The sequence below is a fragment of the Anguilla anguilla genome, chromosome 7 (genome assembly GCF_013347855.1).
Source record: "Anguilla anguilla isolate fAngAng1 chromosome 7, fAngAng1.pri, whole genome shotgun sequence".
Lineage (NCBI taxonomy): Eukaryota > Metazoa > Chordata > Actinopteri > Anguilliformes > Anguillidae > Anguilla > Anguilla anguilla.
This window is the reverse complement of record NC_049207.1, coordinates 54,044,999-54,072,579: the sequence shown is the minus strand read 5'-3', so window position 1 is coordinate 54,072,579 and position 27,581 is coordinate 54,044,999. Positions and strand designations below refer to the sequence as shown.

Sequence of the window (27,581 nt, the reverse complement as noted above, 5' to 3'; positions counted from 1 at the left end):
CTCTCCTCTCCCAGAGGATCTGTCTGGTGGTGCTTGACACGCAGAGGCTGCAGTCTTGAATAATAATCATTTGAAAGCTTGAGCAGCCAACTTAAGTGTTTATTTGTAAGTTTCCTACCTTCAGCACAATTTATGCAGAAAATAGGGTGGGGGGGTTCAATGCAGTTTAATTATTGCAGTTCCACGTTAACTGGCCTATTCGACTTGCACTTCCCCTTCTCAGAAGCACGTCCACTACCAACACCCACAACAACTCTGGCCTGGGGAATTTTACTGAACTCTTTACCTTAGTGCTGTTGATAGATAACAGAAATGTTTGAGAACCGTGCAACGTTTTAGCCTCCAGTGTGTAATCATGTGGAAGCAAACATAATTTTTCCCCAGATTGTATGGATATTTTTGAAACAGGGAAGAAAGGTTACTAATATATGCTATTTAAATAAAAATAAAAAATTCATTAAATTAAATGAAGATGTTATTGCATCAAACCAGGACACATGTTACTGGTGAAAAAGGGGGGGGGGAAGGGAAAGCAGCAACTTTATTGAAGGAATGAACAGTATTTACAGATGCAGAATCATTTTCACCTTAGCTGCTGTCCTGACACAGAGAAAATATGACACAAAAACTTTTACAATTTTACATAAAAAATAAGATGCATAAACAGTCAATTTCATGCAAAACTTGTTTAACTCGTAATTCAAAATAACTTTACACAAACTGCATGATTGTGACAAATAGTAGGTAGTAAAATCTACTCCAGGAATGTGTGAGCACATTGATATGTTTGCAAGATCATATGGCAGTTTGGTTTGTTTGTTTTTATCTAAATGTTTTGTTTTAAACTGAAAAAGGTTCCTTGTTCTGCACGTGTGCATTTCTACAATAATCATTTTCAAAATGTCCCAATGAGCACGTAAAAGGAAACTCAGGTAGTGAACCCAGGTTTGCTATTAATATTCAAGTAATGAATCTTAGTAGAAAAACAGTAATGTGTGCATAGAGGATATAGCAGCAATGTCAGATGCAGCCATATTGAGGAACATACTGAATTATTTTTTGCATTTACATTAAATAGAAGATGCAATTTCCTGACAGACAGGAACCATATGTCACATTATGTTGTGTTTATCGCTGATGAACACTGATGTAACCTGACATGGTGCACAATTTTTAGTGATTTCTATTTTCTTCAATGTTTGTTTTTAGACTCATGGTCCCCTACAGGGGACAAAAAATCAATTGCTGGGTCTTAGGAGGTTGTGCTGTATTTCTATAGAACTTTGAGGCTACGCAGCTGGTCAGACCAGAGAGAGGTATGGTTTCATAGTAAACTGTTCACCTTGAAGAATAAGAGATTACCAATTTTTGTCAATGATTAGTCCTACATCCTGGCATCTGGAACCTTAAGATGAAATGTGCAAACTGGGAATGACCATGAATGTGCGCTAAATACTAAAATTCAGCATATTGAAAATGCTGCCCATCATAACGCTGACCCACTCAAGACAAAAACGGTAGTCACCAATTCAATGTTTTACAGGTAGTGGTTAAGATAATGCAGAGTTCAGTTCGGTCTTTAAGGGAAAAAAAGGTAAATTCTCACCAACATTGTTATTGTGCCATGACATGCATAGTGGTACTGTGCTATAACGACAAAAGAATAACTGCGTTCATAATTATTTTTTCTGAATGCCAGTACCAGAGGTGTACAGAGATATCAACAGGAACATTGGCAGTGATGCTGAGAGTCACTGGAGTCCGAGACTCCCGGAGTCGGTGTTCTTCGTCTAAAAGTATAAATATAGAAACGACTGACGGTTGGTTTCCTTTGGCTCAACGTTGCGTGTCCACGTCTTCTCTTGGCGGTGCGCGAGGAACACGGAAAGCGTCCGTGGCGTAGCTGCTCTCGTACTCCTGTATCCCAACGGCACGTTCAACGTTTGGTTTGTGGCTCAGTTCTGGCTCTGGGCCTTCCCGCGGGCCTTCCCACTGGCCTTCCCGCTGGCCCTTACCGCTTGCCTTACCGCTGGTGCACGTCCTCCCGCCTGAGGATCTTGTAGAGCACCCAGTAGAAGATGTTGAAGAACAGGAAGGCCAGCGGGAAGCCCGCTCGCGAGACCGTGTCGATCTTTTTGGCGCGGTCGATGAAGAGCTTCCTCATCTCCTCGTGGGACCTCGTCCCCGAGGACGAGGACGGGTGCGGTGGCGGCGGCGGCTGAGGGGTGCTGTTGGCGGCTTTCGGGACGATGCCGTCCTTCCCGGCGCTGCAGGGGGTCCCGGCACTGGCGCTGAAACTGAGTCTGCTCTCCTTCACGCCCTCCTCCTGCTACGGAAAACAGGGAAGAGGTTACATCAGACTGGCAGCTAACTGAAGCTCTGCCCATTTCAGAATACCGGAAACCTCACTCTCCCATCACTAGTAGTCTAGACTGATTGAGGGTGAGATTTGAAAATGCTGGTGCTGATTATTGTCTGTTTATGATTAAATGAATAAAAGATGAAGACAAACATGACATCACTTCTGAAAAAGCTTTCATGTGAGTAATAGGTGTGCGCAGTCTAGGCTACACAATATTAAAAAGGTGGTAGGCAACGTAAAGGCAACAAAATAAGCAATTAAGGTGCAAATGCACTTGAAACTTGGAAAGCTAGAGTTTTCAGTAAGCAGTTCTATCTTTGCGCACATTCGGTAATTCCACCTGAATCCAGCTTAAAAGCAACGGCACGCCCACATCACACACCTCACAGTGAAAGCATCTCGGCGTGAGAAACAGCAGTGGAAATGAAGAGGCAGGTGCTCAATGACAGAAAAGTACAGCCAGTAGCAAACACACATAATCATACGCCGCTCACACACACACAGACACAAACACACAGCCCCCCCCCCGACCCACACACAACTACAAACACACACACACACACAATACTAATGGAATCAGAGTAACTAGTGACACATGACCAAACCACACGTTGCTAGCGCGACACAAAAGCACAAAGCATCACTAAGCGACGCTACATCACAGTACAGTATCTACAGGTGTGCTTTCTTAATTTTTTTACCCTGACGTCTGCACTGGAGATCTGATCCAGAGATCCATATATTGGCTCAGCGCTTCTCACGCCACTGCTAGGCTGCAGTGACTCACTGCTTTCCTCCCTACTTAGAACCTCATCGACATGCTTTCATCACGGCAAAGGCGAGCAAAAACAAAACAGAAGAAGACAAACACAAAAGGGGGTTCAGACAGCATGCAGGGTGTGCACGGTGCACCTGGAGCTTAGAACCAAACGGTACACCGATGCCTCTTCCGTTCTGGAGATTAGCGTTAGAACATGTGAGGCAGTACATTATGCTGCAGAAGCCTCTCAATTTAATACACGCCTGTCACATTACTGTATATTTTTGTCAGTGTCATTGAAATAAAATCGTTCTATTGTCTTACAGTAAGCAGTGGGGGACATTATGGAGGGGAAATGAAAATTGTTATTGTGTTCCCACATGAGAAAGAACAGAGAACTTAATCTGGGCTTTACTGTACAGCAGAGCCATTCGAACCATGGCGCTGGCATGGTGTTATATCGACAGCCAGGTGGTCCGTCAGAGAGATATTACAATGTGACACACTGCGGGAAAAGACATTAAAATAACAACATGCATTAATCTGATGTAAACAAAAACAAATGCAATCAGTCGGCAAAAGGACGAGAACCAAAATAAACGTGGAAGGCAAAAAATAAATTGAAATGAAACCAAAATGGCTGGCCCACGTGTACTTCACTATCAGTTGAAGTATACGTGGCACTGAACATGCTTATCATAATTTTCCCTTATGAACACTGAATAATACATAAAAGAACTTTTCGTTGAACCGTCTAGTCATTCAAGTGTATTTATCCAATGCTTAAATCAGAATTAAGTTGAATTATGAATAAACTACAAAATGTTTCCTTCAGTTACATTCAAAATTTTACTTAAAAAATACTGAGCTGGAATAATCAATTAAATCATCTTATAATGAACTAGTATAATTCTGATAACAGTACTCCAGACCAGCAAGTTCTTACAGTACTACTGCTTGATCATATTGAACAATCTACCACAGGGTGCTAGTGCATAACGGAGCTTGATGCTGGAATCCTATGGACTCCGATCATATGCACCACAATTACCCCAATTTTCTGATACCTTTTGGGGACTGGGCCAGCAAGTGTGTGTCATCGTTTTAACTTCAAAACTTAAAATCTTTATTGTCCAAATGCCATCTTGCCAACACTGAACTGGCACTTTTATGGTGTATGCCTCACATGCAATGAAACATGCTAAACCAGTTTTGGAAAATATTGACCTTTGGATTCCATGAAAAGCTTTAACTTTGGAATAAACCTCTTTCGTTTGAGGTCTACATTATGTCCCATTTGCTGGTCCCGATTCTGCAATTACACTTTATGGCCACAAGATGACATGATTTTCTTTTGAATAAGTTTTATTTTGGCCAATATTGGCAGAAAATAAATGCTCTTTGTTTGACAAACTTAGTTTCTATTTTCTGTACTGATCGCCTTTTAGTCTTTAGAGGTAGGCGAAGTACAATGTTTTAATTGATTAAGGCTGTAGGACCAATATGTTCCTCACAGTAAGTGATATAGCACATCAGTCTTCTGGGGAGTCACCCTATGAAGACACATTTGAGAAGCTCTAAATTATAACTTTCATTCCAAACAAGGTACTCTAGTTCCTACAGCATCCAGTAATGGACAAAAAGGTTCAGATAAAAGAAAGGCATATGACTTGATGAACAGAAGTCACCACCTATGCAATAATGAAAACCCTTTCCAATAATAACCCCTACATTTTAATGTAACGTAACTATGGATACGTTACGTTTACCATTATATTTCAATTTTGGGGGCAGACTGATGTACCTTGTTCCTCTTCCTCTTGCGATGGAATTTCAACAGCTCCTTGTGTTGCCTGGATACGAAGTTAACTGCCGCGTACTCCAACAGAGCAGAGAATACAAATAGCAGACACACCGCCATCCAGATGTCGATGGCTTTCACATACGACACCTGGAAGACGAAGAAGGCGACAAGCGTCCATTAGTATCCCAGTGTCTGTTTGTTTTGCCCAGGAAAAGAAAATCTATGAACGGCGATTTCGATAGAGGAATTGAGCGCAATTTAGGGGATAAATTGATAAGATTCACACGACCCATTCAGGGAAGAAAGCAATGGATTATTCTGTTGACACATACTGTAAATGTGAGTGCATCACAACAGGCGTATGGTATTGGAAAATGCCAGAAAACCTCATCTACTGACAATATAAGGGAAAAGGCAAGTCGATACAGTACAATATAAATAGCCTAGCAGAATGTCCATATACCATATGCATAGCGCTCCGCATGCATTTACACGCTGTGCCGCTAGCTGTTACTCTCCCAATCATCTGAATTCAAAGTCGGGACCATTTCAGAAATGGAATCGATTCCCATGAACGGGCTTTCATTAGGGATGCAGGTGCGGTGGGCGCTGGCAAAAAGGGGAACTGGAAATGAACACGGATAATTAATATGAGTTAGAGGCACTGGGGGAAAACCGGCACATTTGTATTGATCCTGTGGCTAAATGAAACGAGCCGGCTTTCTAATGGAATCCTGTCTCTGCCGTGTGAAGTGCACAAGCTGGGACCAAAGGCTTCAGAGACGTTCCGTTTAACGAATGGAAACTTAATGTGGCTTTCCGAGGCTAACCCTCATTTTCATAAAAATAAAAAAAAGCACTAATTTTTTCTGCCTAACTATTCCATGCAAGCCATAGGTTTTGGAGATCTTCAGAAACTATCACCAAGAAAAGTTTCCCTTCAGTAATTAACCTACAGATACCCTACAGTACCTACTGTAGCTGTAGACTGTCTAACCTGTGCGTAGACATCACCTTTTCATGAATCCACTCTGAAGTGCACTGTATCACGCAAATGAGTTCCCCCATGACTGCACAGGCCGATGTATAAATGTGTAAAAAACCAGGGCAGGTCTGAGCCACCCAATGGCCCGCTGGCATGTGTGTGTACAGTACCTTCGGGAGTGATGTTCTGGATCCGGAGCTCTGCGTCGTCATGGTGAGCACCGTGGTGATGCCCAAGGCGACTCGGGCGGGGGCGGCGTCCATGTTGATCCAGAAGGAGACCCAGGACAGGATGACGATGAGCAGGCTGGGGATGTACATCTGGATCAGGTAGTAGCCCATCTGCCTCTCCAGGTGGAAACGCACCTCTATGCAGGTGAACTTCCCTGGTTTAAACAAAAGGGCTCGTTACTACAGTCTGGCCATGAAACATGACAATACCAGTGTCTGAACAGTGCAACAAAACACCTGTACACTGCACTGGGAAAGAGGGATGTACAGAATATATAGCAAGTGTGAAAGGCCTAATAACTTGTCGGATGCATAATGTAAGACAATTTCAGAAAATATTCAACATTTGCCACCACGACCCTGACCTGGACTAAGCGGTTTAGAGAATGAATGGATGGATGGATTCAGCATTTGACAGAATGGTATGGAGAAATGCACAAATATGGTGCTTGTAGCTGTTTTTTGTAAGTTATTTCTGAATGTGTTGACATAACAAAGGCTAATGTAGCAGCATCTAATTGTAGAGTTCTTGCATTTCAAATTCTGTTATTAATATTATTCATTTATACAGGCTTGAAGCAGTTATAATTATTAGTCTACTCCATTAGCCACAGGTAAAATAAATCCCATGTATGCTAAGCTTGGCTAAGTGACCTGCTTGGGTGATGCTGAGGAAACCAGGAGCAGCACAGCCCCAAAGCACACGGGAGACGCTGACGAGATCTAAAATGACTGGCTGCTGCACTTGCACAAGCCATGCCGCTGAATTGGTTAATTACCCAAACGGAAGCCTAATGAACTAGCCGCACGGGAGCAGTGCAAAGCGGAAGGGCGAAGCACGCGGCAGAACTGAGCTTGCGCATCGAGCGAAGAGTTTGCTTTCATTTTTACCGTGTTTGCATTTCCAAAAAAGATAACCCAAATTTTTGTGGCCTTTTCTCCTCGGGATGTTGTTCAGAAGAAGTGGAGAGGCTTGGGCTGTGTAGGCCGACCGCTGTCATTAACCTGAGTGGATCCTGCAGCACTGGACAGATTCTGTCCGGCAACATGATGGACTCGCAGCGATCTGTCAACTATGACCTCAGGCGGCGCAGGGAGAAAATGGTTGCCTCTACTGGGACTTATTTTTGAGCTGTGTTTGGCTTTATTTATTTAGTGTTTGTTTATTTATTTATTGCTAGGCCTATATATATTGGCAGATACTTTCCTTTTATCATATAAACACTCTCACTGTCTCAGAACAAAACCAATTATCACCATCTTCACAATCTGTAATGTTGGTTTCGTTGCAGCAATTGCTGGCTGTGGCTACGGCGTTCTACGGTCCTGTTGTGGCGAGCTCAATCTGTGCCGCGAAAATAAATGAATAATAATTTCTGCTCGGGCGGCGTTTCCCCCACCATTAAAGGGTTAACTGCCATCAGGGAATGACCGGGCTGTCGTGTCGCATGAGCTCAGGGATCGCAGCGCTTCAGATCGCAGAACGCGGCCATGCGGGAGCGCGTGCTACCGGCGCGACACGCACGAAGCAAAACCCGCAGCACGGAGCGGAGCCCTTTCCATCAGCGCCCCCCAAAAAGATCCTGCGAGCGACGTGCGCGAGGAACCGCTCTCTCACATCGCTGACATTACGCTCTTAATTATTGAAAACGTGGGCACCGCCGTCACAGTTTTTACCTACAGAGCGGATAGATTTACAGAACACGGAGGCAGCTTCCACGGAAATGGCCGACTTATTTCATTGCACTTTTTTGGGGGGTGGTCGGGGGTGAATATGTACTCATCTAGCCACACACAAGCTTCCTTGCCACCTTGGTGGGAATAAGCAGAAATGCGTGATGCCGAAGTCTAATTACTGATGGAGTGGCCACAGCCTCAGCGGCTGGGGCTAGACCGTGACTCACGGCTGCATCCTATTTCTGCTCGTGAGTCATTCGGCAAAATTAATTTATTTTCCCAGTGCCCCCAGCAGATAAACCCAAGGCCAAACTGGCCAGATTTATGATTGACAGCGCTGCACAAAGCCAGGAGAGACCAGCAGGGGCGCAAGGCAGCGTGGGTAATCCATCTCTTAAACCCCGCGTATATACAGGGAGACACGCTTAGACGGTATATTCTTTAATAGATTTCAGACAGGCTAACTACAGGGTCTATTTGCATCTGAACCAGTGCGCATTTCCCCATGTCAGGATTATTACAGAGGCAAAGTGGATCCACGTTTGTTCTTATTGCAGTAGTCGCACACGAAATGCAAGACACTATTTGCAGTGTTCACTATCCTGGAACCTGTACAGCCTTGGAGAAAATGTTAATGAACGTAATTTAAAAAGTTAAAAATAAAACCTACCTAGCTGTAGAACATGATAACGTGACAGAGAGCAATAAAAAAACAGGAACCTTTCCTTCATTTAATATTATTTGGATGTTTATTGTATAACCGAGCAATCATTGGTGCATGTGTGTAGGGCACAGACACAACCAATCATTTTGTAGAATCACTATTTAAAAAAAGATAAAAAAAGGGGCAACAATGCTTCACCTCATAGGACTTAAGATATTACTGTGACTGAATATCAGACTATCGCATCGCTGAGAGAATGGCTTCTAGTCCAGTGAACTGATACAACTGTCCAGTTGCATAAAACATGTTAGCCAAGCCCAAGAGTGGGGAAAAGTCTAATTAGTTGTCAGTTCCTGGTAGAACTGCCTGAATTTCCAGCAACTCGGTAATATTGCGCCATTCAAGCTGTACTGACATGTGTTGACTGGATAAGCATTTGAGTTTCAGAACACAGTGTGACTGCCTCCGAGCCCTGGGAATAGCCAGACAGAGAAGGGTAGCCGTGCAGATAAACTCATCTAAGGCCCGTTTAACACAGCAGTGACAATGGTTAGCATTGCTAATTTCTAAATATAGAAAAAAAAAAAAAAGGAAGAGGTGGATCATTTACCATTTTAATGGTAACAAAGGCACCAGATAGGTTTCCATTTAGCTCTGTTACTTCTGCAAGAGCACATGCTGAATGGAAATGAATTAAACTGCTGGGTAGCTTCGCTAACCTTAAATGAGTCAGAAACTGAGTCCGTATATCGGAAGTTAGCGAGGACACACAACTGCTACAGTTATGCGCGTTAAGGCAGCCAATCAGGTCCGTAATACCTGTGTTGTAATGCTTGGTGCAGTATCTCAGATCGGACTCGTCCTTCAGGATGAATTGTGGGAGAGTGAGTCCTTCCGCCACCTGGACCGGCCCCTTCTTCTGCCACTCAAAGATGAGGTCATTCATCGTGTATCCGACTGCAGAGAGACGAACGCAATCGGGGGTGAAATATTGTTCACTTGCTGTACGTTAAACTAATGTCCCTAGTTGCTCTTATTCCTCTGTTGTGACTTGGCACGCTATTCTACATTACATTACAGGCATTTAGCAGGCACTCTTATCTAGAGCGACTTACCTTCACAAAATTAATAAAACCGTAACAATATGGAAGTATAAGTTACTTTGTAAAAGTAATTTCAAACCTCTTCTGATTGTTTTGTTTGTCAGTAAATGGTTTTGCGCACTCGCACGCACGCACGCGCACACACTCACACACTCACCTCAGGCATACAAATAACCTTTCCACTCAACGTAGAGATGTCCAAATCGTCTTTGTTCAGACATTCATGACTGGGATGACACAAGGCCTTATCATACAGTATGTAGAGGAGACCCACAAACAACAGCTATCTCCTGAAGCATTAAACAGAGCCTGCAGAACCTCCCAGGGGTTCCTGCTGTACTGGAAAGGAGATTGTGTGTGAAAACGTTTAAATAAATAATATCATATATAATCACAAGAACCTCTCCCTCTATATATCTCTCCTTGTCCTTTTGTCCATTTTAAATAGCAGCTTAGGGGGGGTCACTCTCCCTAACAAATGTGTTATTATTTTTAAACCAAAAATGTTTTAATTTTCTTTCATGGGATTTTAAGAGAAACCTTGTTGAAAAGGCAAATATTAATTCATATGTACAGGGCAGAGCACATGACTAATTGTACTTATTATGCATGAAAATATACGACTGGTAAGGGCCAGTCTAATGAGTCAGAAAGCCAGACACGGCGCTCTGTATTTTAAACATGCATAAATGCATAATATGTGATGGGAGTTTGCTTTCACAGCAATCTCGTCAAATCCTGAGTAAAACGTGCTATACATGTGAATGCTAGCTGCCTTGGGGGGCGAGAAAAAACCAAATGATTTCACAGCAGCTTTTATTTGACAGATGTAAAGGGACATTGAAATGGTCCTCAAAGCACAACTTTCTCAGTCAACCGTAGTTCCACCACTGAACAGAGAGTCCTTTGATTCCTACCATAACACAGACACTGCACATTTAAAACAAAGCGTGGCTACTTACAGCTTTCTAGCTGCATTATACACGTTTGCACATCCATTGGGAAGTTTTTAAGATCCATAGGACAGGAGAGCGTCAGCGTTAATCTGCAAATAATAAACATGTATCTGTATCATCACAAGACTCCTTAAAAAACATCACCCAGCAATCTTCAGTCAACCTTAACGCATAATAACCTGGGACAGGTGTGAATTGTGGTGTCAGTAAAACTGTTACATTGCAACTCATATGGCTAACTGAGGTGATATGCTTCCTCAAGTACTCAGGTAACTTTTTGGTAAACAGGGCTAATTCCTAATATCTAACAATGTTCATATTAACACTTAAAACTACGTTATTAACACATGCGATTCTAGACAGGAGTATCTACGTAACTGCTAACAGCATATTTTCATGATCGTTTCTGTTAATCGAACAGATTTTTTTTTTTAGTTCTGTTGGTAGTATGAAAATGATTTGTAACCGTGTATGAAATGTGGGGGTAGTGTCGGCATGCTAACCTTATAGAGTAGAGCACGTTTCCGTTTTTGAATATTCTGAGAAGCTTGTTGTCTGTGGTCACCTCGTGAAAGTGAGCTCCCTTCTCATTGGCGAAGAATAAGTCCGGCTTCCAGATAGAATCCAGCATGGAAGGGTCCAAATCCAGGGAATCATCCGGATATTCACTGTAAGCTAATCGGGGATCATTCCACTGCTGACGCAAAAAAATATTCACTCTGTAATCCTATAAAAAAAAAAAGGGGGGGGGGGGCGTGGGGGGAGAGAAAGTTGGCGTTATTTAGCAAGCTGAAACCATTATCCCCATCCGTCTATAGCAAACAATGGCTACGGTAATGGGATTAACATCCATATCAACTACTGCTGATGTGAAATTTTTACCGTTTGTGAAATTTAAATATGTAAAAATGACAATACCAGAATCTGTGTACTCTATGACAAATCTAACCCAGACCTTCATGACATTTCATTTTCATTCCCTTTCATAGTCCAATTTAAGAATTAAACAAATTTTAACTACCTAGTTTTGGCACAATTCCACCGAAGACTGGATTCCTTTCTCAATCTATCCTCTACAAACAGCACATTAATGAGACATATTGCTCATCTCCACAGGGCCCGTATCGGTGATGGAGAAGAGGAATGAGGCAGTTAGGCTGGCCAATGCTGTGCTCTTCTGGCACATCCATCAAGTTACAATCCATTCCTCTCGTCCTCGAGCGTGCCCCCACAAAGAGGGATTCTCCAGTGGAAAACATCCACATCGGGTAAGCATCCATCTCACGACCAATATAGACAACTGTGAAGGGGTTGATTTGACGAGGCTTTTGTTTTCAAAAGCAATATTCAAGGTTTGGTTTGAGTGGTGATTATATTCTAATAATTGTGATTACAGGTGAAATACTTTTGTTTATTATTTTGCTATTGTGGAGATTGAGCTGATTCCCAAATATATCAGATTTTTACTTTATCTATGTCCTTCAAACTGTCAAAGAGCAATACAAAAAAAAAGAAGTAAAAGTTCTTCCTTCCTGAAAAACTTGGATGGATAAGTACTTATTAAAAGTATGTTAAACAAATTTTAATCAAGCAAAACTATACTAAGAAAACTATTCAGAAACATGCCCTTGTTTGCTCCGGTGGGTGTGAAAATAGCTGGTATAGTCTGCTTTCAAGAGAAAGCGCCTGGAAATCCAATCTTATCAAGGTTACTAAATGTATAAATATATGAATAAAAGCCATTCCATAGTTCAGAGAGGTCCATAGACCTCGAGACGCAGGCCAGTGAAAGAGCACAGAGAGTTCCGCCAGGCTGCAGACTAGTTACGTAAGATCCAATCAGCGCGGAATCGAAAAGCTGCAGGAGAAACCAAGCCCGCCAACTGCTGCGCTCCATTGTTGTGAAGCAATAAGCGCTATAAGCCAGGCTGAATCCGGGCCATGTCAGGGCCAGCTGTCTCACGGGGTGGGGACTATCTAACCACAGCGAGGGCTAAGCAGAGAGGGACTCGGTCAGTTTCCATAACTGTGATCGGGCACTCCCTTCCAAATTGGGGTAAAATTTCCTCTGCAACCATCCCTTCTGACAAAATAAAGGTTTTGCGATGAGGAGAGGGGGAGATCAGTTTTGAATGCTGTGTGTTACAGGAAATGAGAATACACGACCAGCAACCTGATTAAATTCAAGAACAGTAATGTTAAGCTTCATAAAAAAAAATTTTAAAAAACATTTGTTTTTGCTGCACGGAGCATGCTTCTGTCTGAATATTCACTAGCTGCAGCCATTTTCTTTTTTTTTTGAGAGCAATCAAAGTCAAGTGCCCATCTGAAAGCTGTGTTGTTTGACCTCCTTGTACAGAGCCTTAACCCTCTAATCCAGCTGGGACGGAAACGGGTTCTTTAACAGTGTTCAGCTGTCACTGCCGCATCATTGATCTCCCCGGAGTCACCGACTCGGACAGCCACCGTAGAACCGGGCACGGAGATGTGTTATGAGCAGGGGAGCTTAACTAGGCGGCTCTCTCATGAGTGATACAGGGTCCCTGTACTGTTCCAGCCCCGTACATCACATAGCTGCCCTGCGAACACTCATCACAGAGTTCCCTGCAGGTACACCGAAATGTTTATTCTCCATCTTTGACCTATCATCTCGTGAATGGCATTTCCAGTCCTTTTGCCCTCCAGTGGTTCCACAAACTGACTGCCAACAGAAGGCCCGGACAGCCTTACGTTATTTACTTTTAATCAGCTTCTTTAAAAAAAAAAATGACCTCCACATTTCCCTTATGATATCATTTACGGATTTGTATAATACACGTGTATACATATGTATATATTCTAATTTCTAATGCGCGTGACCTGACCTGTAATAAATAGCTTGCTTACTAATTGTACTTCAGCACCTGTGCTGTAACACTGAAAGCAGTAAAATGAGGTTTGATATGCTCATCCTAACTGTAAAAAATACAGGGTGGCTCCGTAAAAAACCTATGAAGAGATCTAAATGCATGCATTCTTTTCCTGCACGCAGCTGCCTTAGATTACAATAATTCCGACTACATGTGAATACATTCTCTAAATCTTTGGTGGTCCCCCCCCCCCACACAATAAAGACCCCACAGCACGGGCCAGATGGCAAGGCATGCCTCTAAGAAACGCTGCAATAATCCCATTCTAACATATGGCAGGGTACATCCAGTGGAGGATCCCTGTGTAACTACCGAACTCTACGGTACATCGTGTGAAACTGCCCCCTCTCTTCTCTGATGTGTTATGTAATGCTCTGAGTTCTATTATCTGCGGTCCGTTCTCTGTCCCACACACACGTTATCTGACCCCTCTCTAGATTCTGAGAGTATAACATCACATTAATCATGGTTTTATGGGAGATAAAGTTTTTTTTTTTTTTTATAAATAGTGTGCTCGGCACATCCTAGGTTCCAGAGACTAAAAAAAAAAAAAAACATCAAAATGAAACGGTGATGTAAATAAAAACATGGATAACAAAACTGTAGCACAGGATTACCCTGAGGCATGATAAGTTAAGTGTGTAGTTGCTGGGGAAAAAAAAAAACATCAAGAGACTGACCTATAGGCATATATCACACACATATCACACGCATACATTTAAGAATACTGCCGTCCAGGTGTCACCTTAGGATTCTTAAGGGGGCTGATGAAAAGTCGCTCAAATGTACAAAACAAAATGCATGCAAAAATATTCGTCTGAAGAAACAATTTTCCACTTAAAGGAGAAAAAAAAAGCGGTTCTAAAAACTATAAATAGGTGGTGTTGAAGCTGATGTGATATGAAGGCATTAGTATGGTACGAGCAGCACAGTGAGACTCAGCCCTGACTAAAAAGGGAAGTAAACAACTTTCGGTTAATTTTATGGAGCTTGTAAGGAGCTTTGAGCCGCCATATTAACCCCAGCCTCTACAGCCCTGCAGCTAGGCCCACGTGCAGCCTGCCAGCCGTAGGTAATGGCTCCAGGAATAATGTTACTCTTATGCAGTCATCACTAATTTAAGTCTGTCTGAGGAGCGAAGTGGGGGGAGGGGGGCGGGCAGATTTGGCTGTTTAATTTTATCATGAGTTTGCACTGTGTGGGACACTTTGATTTCAACTATGAATCCCAATGGATACCCACGGTATCCAATCCTGACCTTGCCACCCAGCAAGGTGACACAGGACGGGCTGCAGTTGCACACAAGTAGGTTGGGTTTCAAATTCAGTTATTAGGGCTGTTGCTGTCTCAACAAACAACATAACTTCTCTGATTGGTTGAGTTTGACTCAATTCAATTTTACTTGTCTACTCATGAGCTCCATCGCTACCTTTTGGTTTCAAAACCCAAATTTAATCTACTTTTGTAATTAGATTAACAAGACCAGGTCAAAACCTAGTATGTGGCTGGACCGAACCGGCCGACCAATGGTGTAACTTCATCACTCAGTCACTCAGTCACAGACATGCGTGGTGTAACTTCATCACTCAGTCAGTCAGACATTCGCGTTTATAGGGCTGGCCCCGCTGTTGCGGTCCAGCCAAAAATAGGGCTTACTGTACGTACCATCGTCGTCTCCGCAATTGAGCCAAAGCTGTTGATGAATATGTTACATGACACATTCACAGGGGGACCTAGGAAACAGAGCCATAATCAGCTTAACGGCAGGTATGAATGAAAGCAATAACACAGGAACTGCACAGGCATTCCCAACAGATTAAAAAAACCGAGCCTGCTGCAACAACCAATCATAACTCAATATATGTCAGTATCTATTATACTGGATGTAGCACCTACATTTCTCAGAACTGACACACAAGATATTTCACATTTACATGTACATGCACAACATGTAGACAATTTCAAGCAGTAATACATAGCCTATATGTTCCTTGATTTGTAATTGTATTTTGCTGACAACTGTCATTCTTGGTCACAGATTCGATTCCCGGGTAGGACACTGCTGTTGATCAAGCTCCATCCCTGTTTCAGTATATATATTCAGCTGTATAATTTATATATCCAGCTGTATAAATCCAGCTGGATGCAATGTAAATGCTGTGTAAAAGTTGCTGTCGCTCTGGATAAGAGTGTCTGTTAAATGGCTGTAATGTCATGTAACTTAAACTGTGCCAGAACTTTGGTAATTTGAGGAAGCGCTGAGGTTAAGGAGTGAACTTTCATACCTGGCTAACAGTATTTCATAATTTCCCCACCAGAAAAAAACGCCTCTATTTCCATCCAGTTAATATCATCAACATTCTCCACCGATTTAGCACAATGCACGCATTACTAGAAATGTGCAAATGCGAAATGGCATCAATGTTTTATCTGATAATCAGATTATCGGATAACCATCGACGTTCTAAGCTGAATTCAGCAATGATGCCAGCCGATGCGTAGCATCATCATATTGTGAATATGACTGTCACGTTACGATTTTTTGGGCGACAGCCGACAGGAACGGAAGGGCATGAAGGAATGAAAATTCAGGATGATGTACGTACCTTTGAAATTCGGTCGGATTCTTGCGTCGTACCCTGACGTCCGCCCCATGAGCTTATCGAGGAAGTCGGACGGGGACATGGGGACGGCTCTCCCCCGAGGGCTGTCGGGGTCCTTCGAGGCTACCATGCTGAAAGGAAGACAGGGACACACTGATGGGGCAGATACAGATATAGCACACTACTTAATTTAGGACGTAAACCCAGATTCACATACTGTATTTATTTTTATAAGGTTTGATGCGTGTTGTAAAGTTTGTGAAATGGTGGCACGGTGAAATGTCTCCTCACGGCAAGGAAGTCCCGGGTTCGAATCGCGAAAGTTAGTACCTTCCTTGCATCCACTCAATTATAAGACACTCATTTATTAAAGTGAGGAATTCTCATGAATCTATTACCCTGGTTCCACATTGCTTTGAAATTATGCTGATGCATCTGAGATAAGCAATATAATATAAACATGAGTTAGGTTTTACATTTAATCAACTGTAAGATGAGTCTCTCTACGCACCAGACATTCAGTAATTATGCTACAACATGCAGATCCAAACGCACATGGCTTGAGTAATAAAATATTAATTTCATAACATGGTAAACCAGGGCATTTCTTTTCTAAACGTATTTATTTATTTATGAAAAGGTTCAGATCAAAATTAGTATATGAGCATGCTAATCATAAATATGTGGGTATAGGTCAAGTATTTGCTCTTTTCATAGTTCAAATTTCAACTTAAATTTTACTTGACTACAGCATATGACAACAATTAAGCAACATTGTTGAAGCTGTACCTTATAGCTTTTGCACATACATACTTCTTGTGCACAGTTTCCTTTTAATGTCAATATTAATTTTGCATAGCTACAGTCTCTATGAAAATCACTCAGAAATCTACTGTGTGACATTTAATCCTACAGTCCCTGGAAACAACTGTTTAAACCACCTACAGAGCTTGGTGCTGTCCCTGCCTATTGAATAAAACATTGCTCATGTGCCAAGAATGTTACACTCAAAGATTTTTCAGGTATATTTACCAGGCTAAAAGAAGTATGGTCTATACAGTCCATATGAACACAAGGCCTGCTTTTAATGCCAAGGAACTGTATCCTTGCTCCTTACCGGTGTGATACATATTTAACAAACTTAAGGGACAGCTTAATGTGTAAACTACTGTAGCAAATACATGTGTGATGGACTACAAATATAGTTTTAGATCTCTGAAAAGTATGACATTGATAACATGAAGGCAGGAAGAACTGAAATAGGTGCTCTTGTGTTTGTTGTGTGTGTTGTATACAATGTGCATGCATGCAGATGTTGACATTTGTGTGCATGCATGCATGTAGTTTCCTACGACTGATATGTCTGCAATCTTTGAAATGAGATTACATTAAAATGCATTTCTGTGTTTTTAAAATGCGGAATGAAACTACAATTATAAATGACTTAATTCAAGAACATTTCCGCAGAGCAAGAATTTTTTAAAAACATTTTCTAATGAATGTAAGCAAACCAAATGCACAACAGTGGCCAAGGTAAACAGCATTAAACTGCATATAACTAGTTAGTTATGTTTGTTGACTTCCAAAGTACAAAGAACAAAAACATTGGGTCCAAACAATATTCACAATACTACATGTGACAATCCCATTTTCTTGTAACATTGGTTGACAGTTACAGCATCCACAAAACACGCAAAATTATTTTGAGATTTCGCCTCAAGTGCATCTACGGACAGTGTATTCCGGAAAGCCTAAAATGCACAAGCTATTATGCGAAGACGCTGGGCTACAGGAGAAACGTGGTGTTTCCGATAAAACAAATTCCATGAGACAACTCTGCTCTCGGGCTATCGTAGCTAAGAGGATTGACGGAATTTCATTGAACGAGACGGTACAAGAGAAGCAGAATATTTTTTTTTTAAATACAGCTCCACAGGCAAATAAAAACACAACAGAGGAAAATTCCAAAGCAGAGGCCAAGCTGGCATTATTAATGTACGTTTATAGTCACTTAAGCTCCGTTCAGCTTCACAACACTTCAAGCATTTGGAGTTATTAAATTTGTTGCTTTTTTGACATTTTGTTCAAATGTATTGCATTTTATTTTTATTTATTTGTTTTTCATAGGGCACTGCAATAATTCAGGCATCGTGTCTGACATGCAACGGAAATGCTGTACTGTACAGCTGAAGTATCACATGCCTACAATTAAGTACAGCTACGCTGAGTTTATCTGTGCATCGGGTTGCATACACATAATTGTATGATCTAGCTCTCTCCCTCGACTATATTGCTTAAATTCACCCACAAGCTACTTGTTTTCAGGAAGTCCTTGCACCCAAAACAGCTTTGATGACCCTTTTTGTTCTGCGCTGCTGCTATAGGCCTACAGTAAAATACCCAGTGTTGAATCAGCTCTTACAAATCAACTCGATCGGACTCGTATGTTCACCGTTAGAGTTGAATCAACACTGGACATTTTACGGTGTAGTTGCAGAGCAGAAGAGAAAAGTTCAACAAAGCTATTTAGGCTGTAAGGACTTCCTGAAAACAAATAACATTTTAACTGTGCAGGGCCATCACGTACGATGTGGGTAGCGTACGTTCACCTGATGACAATTTGACCGCACTGTTACCCAAATGAAACCCTTGTTCATCTTACCCAGCTCTATTCTCGGCTTGGTGCCCCCTAACCAAAACAAGACCGGCACAGAAGCACGAGTTTCCGCTGTGAAACTCCACCCCCCAATGGGCAGAAATCCATTATATGCTAGCTTTTTTCATTTACGGAGGGCACCGTTTTGAGAGGCTTTTTCGGATAATTGAGGAAAAGGGAGCGGCAGGGATACAAGCCTCTGACCGCGGGGCAGAGCGGAGAGTGGCAGAGAGAACGCGGCAGAGAGACGGCGAGTCAGGACGGCTCGAGCGGTCACAAGGACGCTGTATGAACAGGCGGCTAACGCAAGATTAACCGTTGAAAGCAACAACGCGCAGTCAAAGCGGTCGCTGAACGGTGAAAGTTTTTTTTTGGACATAAAGAATCACGTCTGAATCCGAGAGGGAGACGACTGTATATGCATGGCCCGAGCATAAAAAAATAATTTAATTTGAAATATATGGTATTTACATAAAAAGAAAACGGCATTTACATGTATGATATCGCTATCAGACCTGCTCAGCTGTGAAGCCAGACGCGAACATAGGCTACTGTAAGCATTCATGACTGAAAAAAATAAAAATAAAAAATAGGACAGTGAAGCTCGCGGATGTCTGTGAGCTTCATGCCCCAAAGGTTTTCATTCGTAATTAGAGCAGATGGGGGTCCATACTACAATTCCACCCTGCCTGTTTGCAATGAAAATATCCCCTAGTATGCTTTCACTTCTGGGTCTTGATTATTACACTGCACACGGTACAAAATGCACGCCAAAGGTTTTCTTTTCTTAATATATAAAAACGTCAACAGGATCTCTTCTCGCACACAAAGAAAATGAAATCCTTTAAATTAAAGGTACGACCCTACGCAAGCTGCAGCCCCAGTGCTGTACCGTCGTACATTAAATAAGGCCATTCTGTAATTATGAGGTTTTCCTGCACTGTAGCCCTCTGCTCTTGAAGGGGGATGTCACCCAGTGAAAGTGCACTGACGTAGGCCTACTTGTACACATAATTCCACACACAAAAGTGTGAACTTGTTTGCTTTTGAAGTTCTCCCATAGCAACGCAGTTCCTTCTCAGCAGCAGCATCATCAATGGCTTTTCCATACGTTCATCTATTGCTGAAAACCAGAGGCATTGCACGTCCAGCGTGATTTAATGCAAACCTTCCCAGGACCCCCCCCCCCACCTCCCTCCCTCCCAGAGTATTAACCTGCATGTCATGCTGCATTACAAGTCTCATCTTACCCATTCAGTTTCATCAGTTTACATATCAGCGAAGGCTTCTTTTCTATCATGGACAAAATAATGAAGCCACAGGGCAGCCTGAGGACGAGACGCGCGCGATCGATACCAGAGACGGGATCGATACGCTGGGAAGAGCAGGTCCGGGGGGACATCGACGCCCCCACGTCTGCTCTGAATGAGCATCACCTGTCAGGCTGGAGATCTCCGGTGGAACTCCTCTCCGAAATTCCCCCCGTAGCAGCTGCCTCATGGAATTAGGCTCGCATCATGAGCCACGGTGGCACGATATGATTACGCAGTTCTGTCAGACTCTGATTTTCGGGTTATTTTAAATATTCTATGTTGGGATCGGTGACTAGGAAGTTCAGCGACTGTTTATGAAGTAACTATAACCGAAAGGTTTTTTTTTTTTTTTTTTTTAAAGCTTTTGCACTCAAGAAAACTGTTGCCCGTCTGACTTGTTCACAGCCTACCAGGGTGATTTTATTTGTCTCCTTTGCTTGAACCTATCCTCCTCGGGATTTGTTAACAGATATTCATGGAGTAGGCCCACGTCCCCATTGTGGCAGTAGTCATGCAGTGCGTTGCACACTGCAGCACACCTTTCTAGAAAGCAGGTCTACAGTGGAGACCAGCTGTGAAACGGTTCAGCCTTCGGCAACGGCACAAGTGTAACAAGCACAGAGGTAGAGGAACAGGTGGGTACCTGCTCTGCGAAATTCTGACTAAACAGAAGTTAAGCCTCTTGCATAACAGCACAAACATAACGGCGGATTTTATGGTAATCTGCCGGTCTGCGATATTGAGGGCAACAAACAAACCTGCATGGACCAGAGTGTTCATTTAACAGAACCACAGTCCTGTGTTCATCATATTGCGCATACTAAACCAATCTAAATAAATAATATATGTGTCTACTGGTGCTACATTCTTGTCATCGGTTGCTAGCGTACACAATCTTGCTATTCTTCTTGGTGGAATGAGGGAAGTACACTGGAAAACAAGAATCTTATGCCTGCACCTTGTAAGTCTCTTAAGTCATCAGTGTAAAGTCAAAAACATCTCCATAAGACTATTTCACCCAAGGCACACCTTAAAATCAACTTCCAACAGATAGTGTGGGTAGTATGCAAATGTGGTACAGCGTGCATCTTAAATTTACTTAGCGTATATTTTATAATGAATTTATGAACAATATACACTAAGTAAATTTAAGACGCACGCTGTACCACATTTGCATACTACCCACACCCTCGAAAGAAACCACAGCATTCAACCTGTATATTCTCTTTATTTTGTGTCTATTTATTAATATATTTATTGTGAATAATTAGCAGCTGTTCCGTAGCACAGAGCCACAGGGCACGGCTGAGCACAGTGCACGTTCAGTGGCTGCAGAATCCGCTCCAGTGCACAGGCCGAGGAACGTGAACAGATGTGAACTCCCTGAGCACTGGTTATCTTAAGCAGTTATTCAATCATGAAGAAGGCTAATATTGAATCTCTTTGCTAATATCACCAGGGCTTCCGTTTGATTTTGCAGCTAAAGTCCGCTCATGCAGAAAGACATTATTCAATGTGAAAAGTGTCAATATTCTTCTGTACTCACAACACACCGAACAGTTTATACGTATTAAAAAAGTCAGATGTTAACAAAAAAGTATTTCCTGTATCGACCGCGGAGGGGCAGGGCCAAAGCAAATGCAGTCTTGTTTCATCCCTGTCCATTGGGATACAAAAGTGTTGGGTTTTTGAAAGAAACATCAAAAATGAAATGGTTGGATAAAAACTTCCAACCATTCAACCAAATTAGACTTGAGAAAAGAAAAGCATCTTGCTATGCTAATATAGTACGTTTTATTGGACGCATATATTGCATACATCACACAAGGAGCCATTCAGAACAGTTTCCAGAGTGATCATTATAGGAGGTACAGGGTATTTGCTGTTTGCATTTTATAGCCTAGTTGAAGTCTATCAAAAAATACTGCAACCAGGTTATAATTTCACATATTTCTTCACTTCGAAATTCAACCCTTGATATTAATATATACTATTGACAAACATTCTGGCAATAAATATAGCTCATGCTGTTCGGTTAGTGATGTGGGAATTCAGTATTTCAAATTACTGCCGGTAGAGTGGATCAAGACGAGATTAAAGAGCACTCAATTACAGTTAAATGGGAGTAACTGAACTATTAAATTGATTTCTTCATCCTTTTTTTCATTCTGCCAAATGAGAGGAGGGAGAAAGTTTCCAGCACATGGTCCCAGCTGAGACTAATGGAATAACCTGGAAAATATTCTCAGAAAAGGCTTTTGCTGATTGCATTCAAGACAAAATAACAACGGCCATGCCTTTTTTTTTTCTCGAAAATGCTCCATGGCATTCTGTGCCCCTTGCTGGACACCAATAGGCTTCAAGGAAAAACATGCAAGAATGTGTTAACAGAGCCATACCTCCTACCAGGCCCGTGGTAACCAACCATGTTCCTTCAATTCAACCCTAATTTGGCACACCTGACTCTACTCAGTGAGATCTCTGGCACACCTGACTCTCCTGATCAGCAGCTCAGTGAGATCTCTGGCTGTTGAATGAAGGTGTGCTTCGTTAGGGCTGAAGCGAAAACCATGTACTTTATAAACCTGGAATGGCTCTTTTTACAGTAGTCTGGTTTCCGGATTTGTTAGGACGGAGTGTAGCACAGTGGGTATGGAACTGGGCTTGTAACCGAAAGGTCGCAGGTTCGATTCCCGGGTAAGGACACTGCCGTTGTACCCTTGAGCAAGGTACTTAACCTGCATTGCTTCAGTATATATCCAGCTGTATATATGGATACAATGTAAAATGCTATGTAAAAGTTGTGTAAGTCGCTCTGGATAAGAGCGTCTGCTAAATGCCTCTAATGTAATCTAATGTAATGTTAGGCTTTCTGGATTTTACCCAGTGCAGTTATGCAGCTAACTCAGCAGTCCTCAATCTCTGAGCTGTTGGCTGACTGGCTTGTCTGGCCTGTTCAGTTTTGATTGCCGAGTGAAAATCCATCTCCATGGTGATCAAAAGGAGCTTGTAATTGTAGGGAGGAAGATGAGAGCTGTGGAACCCTGTCAGAAAGTGGGCGGGGCCAGAAGGCCAGTGACATGTGACCGTAACAAACTGTTTCATCCAGTCAGAGGGGCAACAAGAGCGAACGGCACATTTCACTTTAAATTTTCCCAGGGGAAAATAATCCCTGGTCATAGTTAATTTTAGTCCACTCAGAATTTATCAACATAAAATCTATTTTAAAGAATCACGAAATAAAACCACAGTCTGAGGTACAATGTTACATAATGCTAAACCCTTTTGTTATATAATGTGCTCTTTGGGATCCAGTGGCCTGTAGCAAAATTAATTGGGGATAACTTAGTTTGTCAAACTTGACAGAATATAAAAAATGATGAGCCCGAAATTACAAAGCACTCTTATAGCAGGTTTCATTCTGTGAGCCGGCTTTATAGTACCCGTATAACTAATCAGCAAATGTTTCACAACCAGGAATAATGAAGACTGTCCTTTCAGGTGCAGCAGTTCAAAAAGCCTTTCGCCCTTTTAACTGTATCGTTACACCAAGAGTTAAATCAACCAGACCGCTAAGATTTTCTACAAAGTCTGGCGTAATAATTTTAATTCAGGGGTTTATTCAAGAAAATCAAAATGCACACTACGAGTACATTTTTCATTATTTTTTTAAATCTGTGAAACATAAATGTGACAGTGATTAAAAAGGCTATCATGCTCTTACAGACGTTGTCACCCCGTGCCGTAATTCGGAAAAACAGACGAATGACAAATCTGAACCTTCAGCGCAAAGAGCTTTTTAATGTAGCCATTAAATTTTAAGGTTTTCCGTGTTTTTGAAGGGATGAGGGGGGACCTCAAGCAAAAATGGAGCCGTGTTGTCTACATTAATGTTGTGCAATTCAAGGGCAGAGTTTTTTTTTTTTTTTAATCCCTTCTGCACTTGTGTTTTTAATGCAGAAGTGGCATGGGAGTATAAAGTGTGTTGGAAACAGACAAGCTTGTGGCCCAAATAGACGTAGATAGGTGAACAGGGACATGCATGGCTGACCTACCACTTCAGATGAATCACACAGATATGCTGCATTATGCAGAGAGCTTGCAGGACAGCTGGCTAATCACACGAACGCTAAAGCATTATTTTAACATAAATCTGACCTTCTACGTTTAAAAGAAACCCACTATCTTCAGATAGCAGTGTGAGACAAACACTCCACTCCCCCATGGCTGACACAGGTCAGGTCAGTTATTTATGAATATGGTACTCACAAAATCTTGGACAGTAAAATAACAATTTCACAACATAGAGTGTTGTGGTTGTTCTATAACTGGCTATCCATCCATTCAAGATTGGGATTTTGTGGTGAAAGCATTTATCTAGACAGGACAAGTGCTGAAAACTAGATAAACACATACACATAAACACATAAATCCCTGCAAACAAGGGATTTTGTGAAATCGGGTAAAACTTTGCTTGATGGTGATTTTTTTTTTTAGCATATGGTGATTTCAAATTACAATCTTTAGGACTTTTGGATTTTTTGCTTTACCTTTATTCCGCCAGGTATGATGACCTGCGCACGCATGTAGCTTCTTATATGATATCACTAATGGAGATGATGTGCTGATTACTATGAACGCGCGTTTACGGGTGCGCGTGCACATGATAGGCATGTATACAGGAACACGTTCAGCGTAATATCAAATCTGATACAGCACGTCCGGTCCAATTTACAACCAATTTATCCAAGATCACTTCTCTGTGTACATCCTACACGTTATCTGTTTTCTCCCAGTCAGGAGCCCTTTAAACTGGCGGGTGAAACGTTGCCAACTCGTTACTCGTCTCTTACTGCTGTCAGGCCAAAGATTATGCGTTTTGACAAGAGTCGGCCATGTCAGGGATTAATGGGCTACTAGTCCACATGGAGCATACACACATACAGTACGACCAAAAAGCACGTGCAGTAGCTACATAGCCCACCACCTAATTTCGGAAAATACACCGTCACACTTTGGCGGAGTTCGTGCACCACTAATTTACCACTTATTTGACCCTTCTGAATGTTGCCGATTACCCAAACGGAAGTACTGTATGTACTGTCTTGCTCGACAAATCTCAAAAACTCAATGAGCTTGGATTTATGTGGAGCGTTGCATTAAATCCTTCCTGCACGTGACACATTTACGCAATATACCACATATAAAAACAATCTGAGATGGCCAAGCCAAAATGAAGTGTAGGCTATTGCAAAAAGCCGACCAAACACCGTTTTCATTTAGTAAATCTTTTCAATGGTTGACTGAGCGATTCGATTTTAAACTTCAGAAAAATGTCTAATTGCCCCCACAACAAGCTCTTCCAGTTGTAAATTCAAGACATAACATTACAATGTCATCTATCTTTCACTAAAAAAAACCCATCTGATTAGGCTATAACCTCAGTACCATTGGTGTATTTTGTAAGGTGAAATTCACGACAGAATAAGTTTTTACAATTGGCCCACTGAGCGAAGTGGTGCAGTTTTTAAACATTGTGAAACATCGCAACATTTTTTTTAGCTCAGCAATATTCGCATATGAAACGACAAGCAACTGCACAGAAAACGCACCTAACGGGCAATCACACATTATATCCAATTTGAAGTGCAAAAACGGTAAAATTGTACATACTCCAATAAATAGTAATCACAGTATCGTTGAATCGGGCAAAAATTAGTTATCACATTCACTCTAATAGCGGTACAGAAAAACATTAAGGTTCTATCGTTTTATGCTGATTTACCGGCTTGCTCTTACCTTAGTAAAAGTGCTATTTCCCACGCGAAGAATCCCCTCATGGCTACAAACTGTAGCCTTTTCCGAGTCATCTCTAAACTTCAATATCGAAAATGCATACTGGAGCAACTTAGACCAGATGCGTTCTCAGAACACTTCAGGTTTGTGAGCGTTAGTGACTGTTCTCTCCAGAATCCAACAAAAGCCACGCAGGTTTCTATTTATTTGTACTTATTTCTTTTTACCCTTCTTTAAAAAAATAAAATTATCTTAATGTTGCACCATTGGCATATAAATATAAGCGGTCATAATATAGCCACGATTAATTGCACAGTCGAAGAGAACAACATCGAAACAGAGCGATTGTCAGCCTCTGTCTAAAATAGGCAGCAACATAAAACATCACGATGCAAGGTGCTTCACATTTCAAGTGTCCGTACTACGTCAGCCCGCCCAGAATGGCTGTTGACTGACACAGAATTCCTCCAGTCATTCCGTACCATTACAGTAAGCGCGCGCTTCAGCGAGTCACCATTAATCAGAACGTTTTCGCTCTATTTATGTCGTTATTCACGAACAAGGGTAGGTTGCCAGGTTGTCGTTTTTTCTCTCTTTCTCTCTATATATATTTATATCGATATAAATAGTTTATGTATTGATAAAATTAATTGTTGATACATTCGCAAAAGAAGGCTATGTATTGTATCTGTTTTCATAACTGTCGATTCAGGTGTAGTAGAAACTGCTTCGTAAGCTATTTGTTTTGTATAAAAGCGAATATTTGAGCTATATAAACACCAAGACAAAGATAGCTACATTTATTTATTTATTTATTTAAACTTCGTTACTTTTTGAGTTTCAGCTTTCAAGTGTCTCAGACATTGAGTTGCCCATAAATGAGTGCTGTATCTCCGACAGTTCTTATCGGTGAAAGGCTAGTCTAGACGGCTGGGGGCGGGGTCATTAAGGTTGCATGCAGAGCACTTTCAGGTGCATTGAAAAGAAATACATTCCTCTTCCGTCTGACATGGGCAGAGATAAGCCGTTCCTTGCAAAAATAAATAAATAAATATATACAGCTTATTGAAAGTGTATGAAAAGCACTGGCTCTGATTGTTGTGGGCTTCTGTAGTCAAAGCTGTCACACTAACATAATTATGAGCACACTGAAGAAAACATAAGAAACGGTTCAGGCTAGTTGGGTGAGTTCACATTTTCAGTGTGAAAACACTCAGATATAACAATACCCAGACGCAAGAGAAACTTTTTTTTTTTCAGTAAGTTTTTCCTCAGTGAGATCTTGAGATAAATGTGGCTGATATTTTATGTTATAATTTCAGACCTGGAAGAGCATATTTATTTATTTGTAAAGAATTTTTATTCTGGACAGATGTGCTATGTTCTGCTCTCATTTGAAAACACATTGCTTCCGTATTTGTCAGATATGAATCATTCTTAGCAGCGTTCTTCCAATCGAATGTATATGCAAGTGTTGTTGTAGATACAGTACATGCTCCATATTACAACTCCCCCCCTTTAAGGTCAGTTGCACGAGACCCCTATTATAAAATAAAGAAAATCCTCTACTATAAGGTTCTCCTGTTTAAGTAATCTTTTTTTTAAAATGGCAGTTGTATAAGTGTGTAACAGAAAATATTTGGCGTGTTATTTGCGATACAGATGGATGATGTCTGGCTCTTGCCCCCCCCCCCCCCCCCGAGCTGGTGTCCTGCAGCATACAGATGAATAGCCATGGCTAACCGTCACATCAGAGCCAATGA

The 27,581-nt window shown here is 41.7% G+C and overlaps 1 protein-coding gene across 5 annotated transcripts; it reads right to left on the bottom strand.

The window, feature by feature from the left end:
• Window positions 1–538: 538 nt before the first annotated feature.
• Window positions 539–26,211, bottom strand: LOC118231381 (glycine receptor subunit alpha-3-like). 5 transcript variants are annotated; one of them, XM_035425123.1, is made up of 10 exons: window positions 25,822–26,211; window positions 16,057–16,184; window positions 15,116–15,183; window positions 11,045–11,268; window positions 10,548–10,630; window positions 9,302–9,439; window positions 6,082–6,296; window positions 4,927–5,073; window positions 3,064–3,183; window positions 539–2,329 (listed from the first exon to the last, which is right to left on the bottom strand). In XM_035425123.1, exons 1-10 carry the CDS (start codon window positions 25,890–25,892, stop codon window positions 2,024–2,026), a joined length of 1,500 nt encoding a protein of 499 aa, XP_035281014.1. In that variant the 5' UTR covers window positions 25,893–26,211; the 3' UTR covers window positions 539–2,023. The 5 variants fall into 5 exon arrangements, with proteins under 5 accessions (XP_035281014.1, XP_035281016.1, XP_035281017.1 ...); XM_035425125.1 differs by having other exon boundaries at window positions 539–2,326; XM_035425126.1 differs by lacking the exon at window positions 25,822–26,211 and adding an exon at window positions 19,203–19,266.
• Between the last annotated feature and the right edge of the window lie 1,370 nt (window positions 26,212–27,581).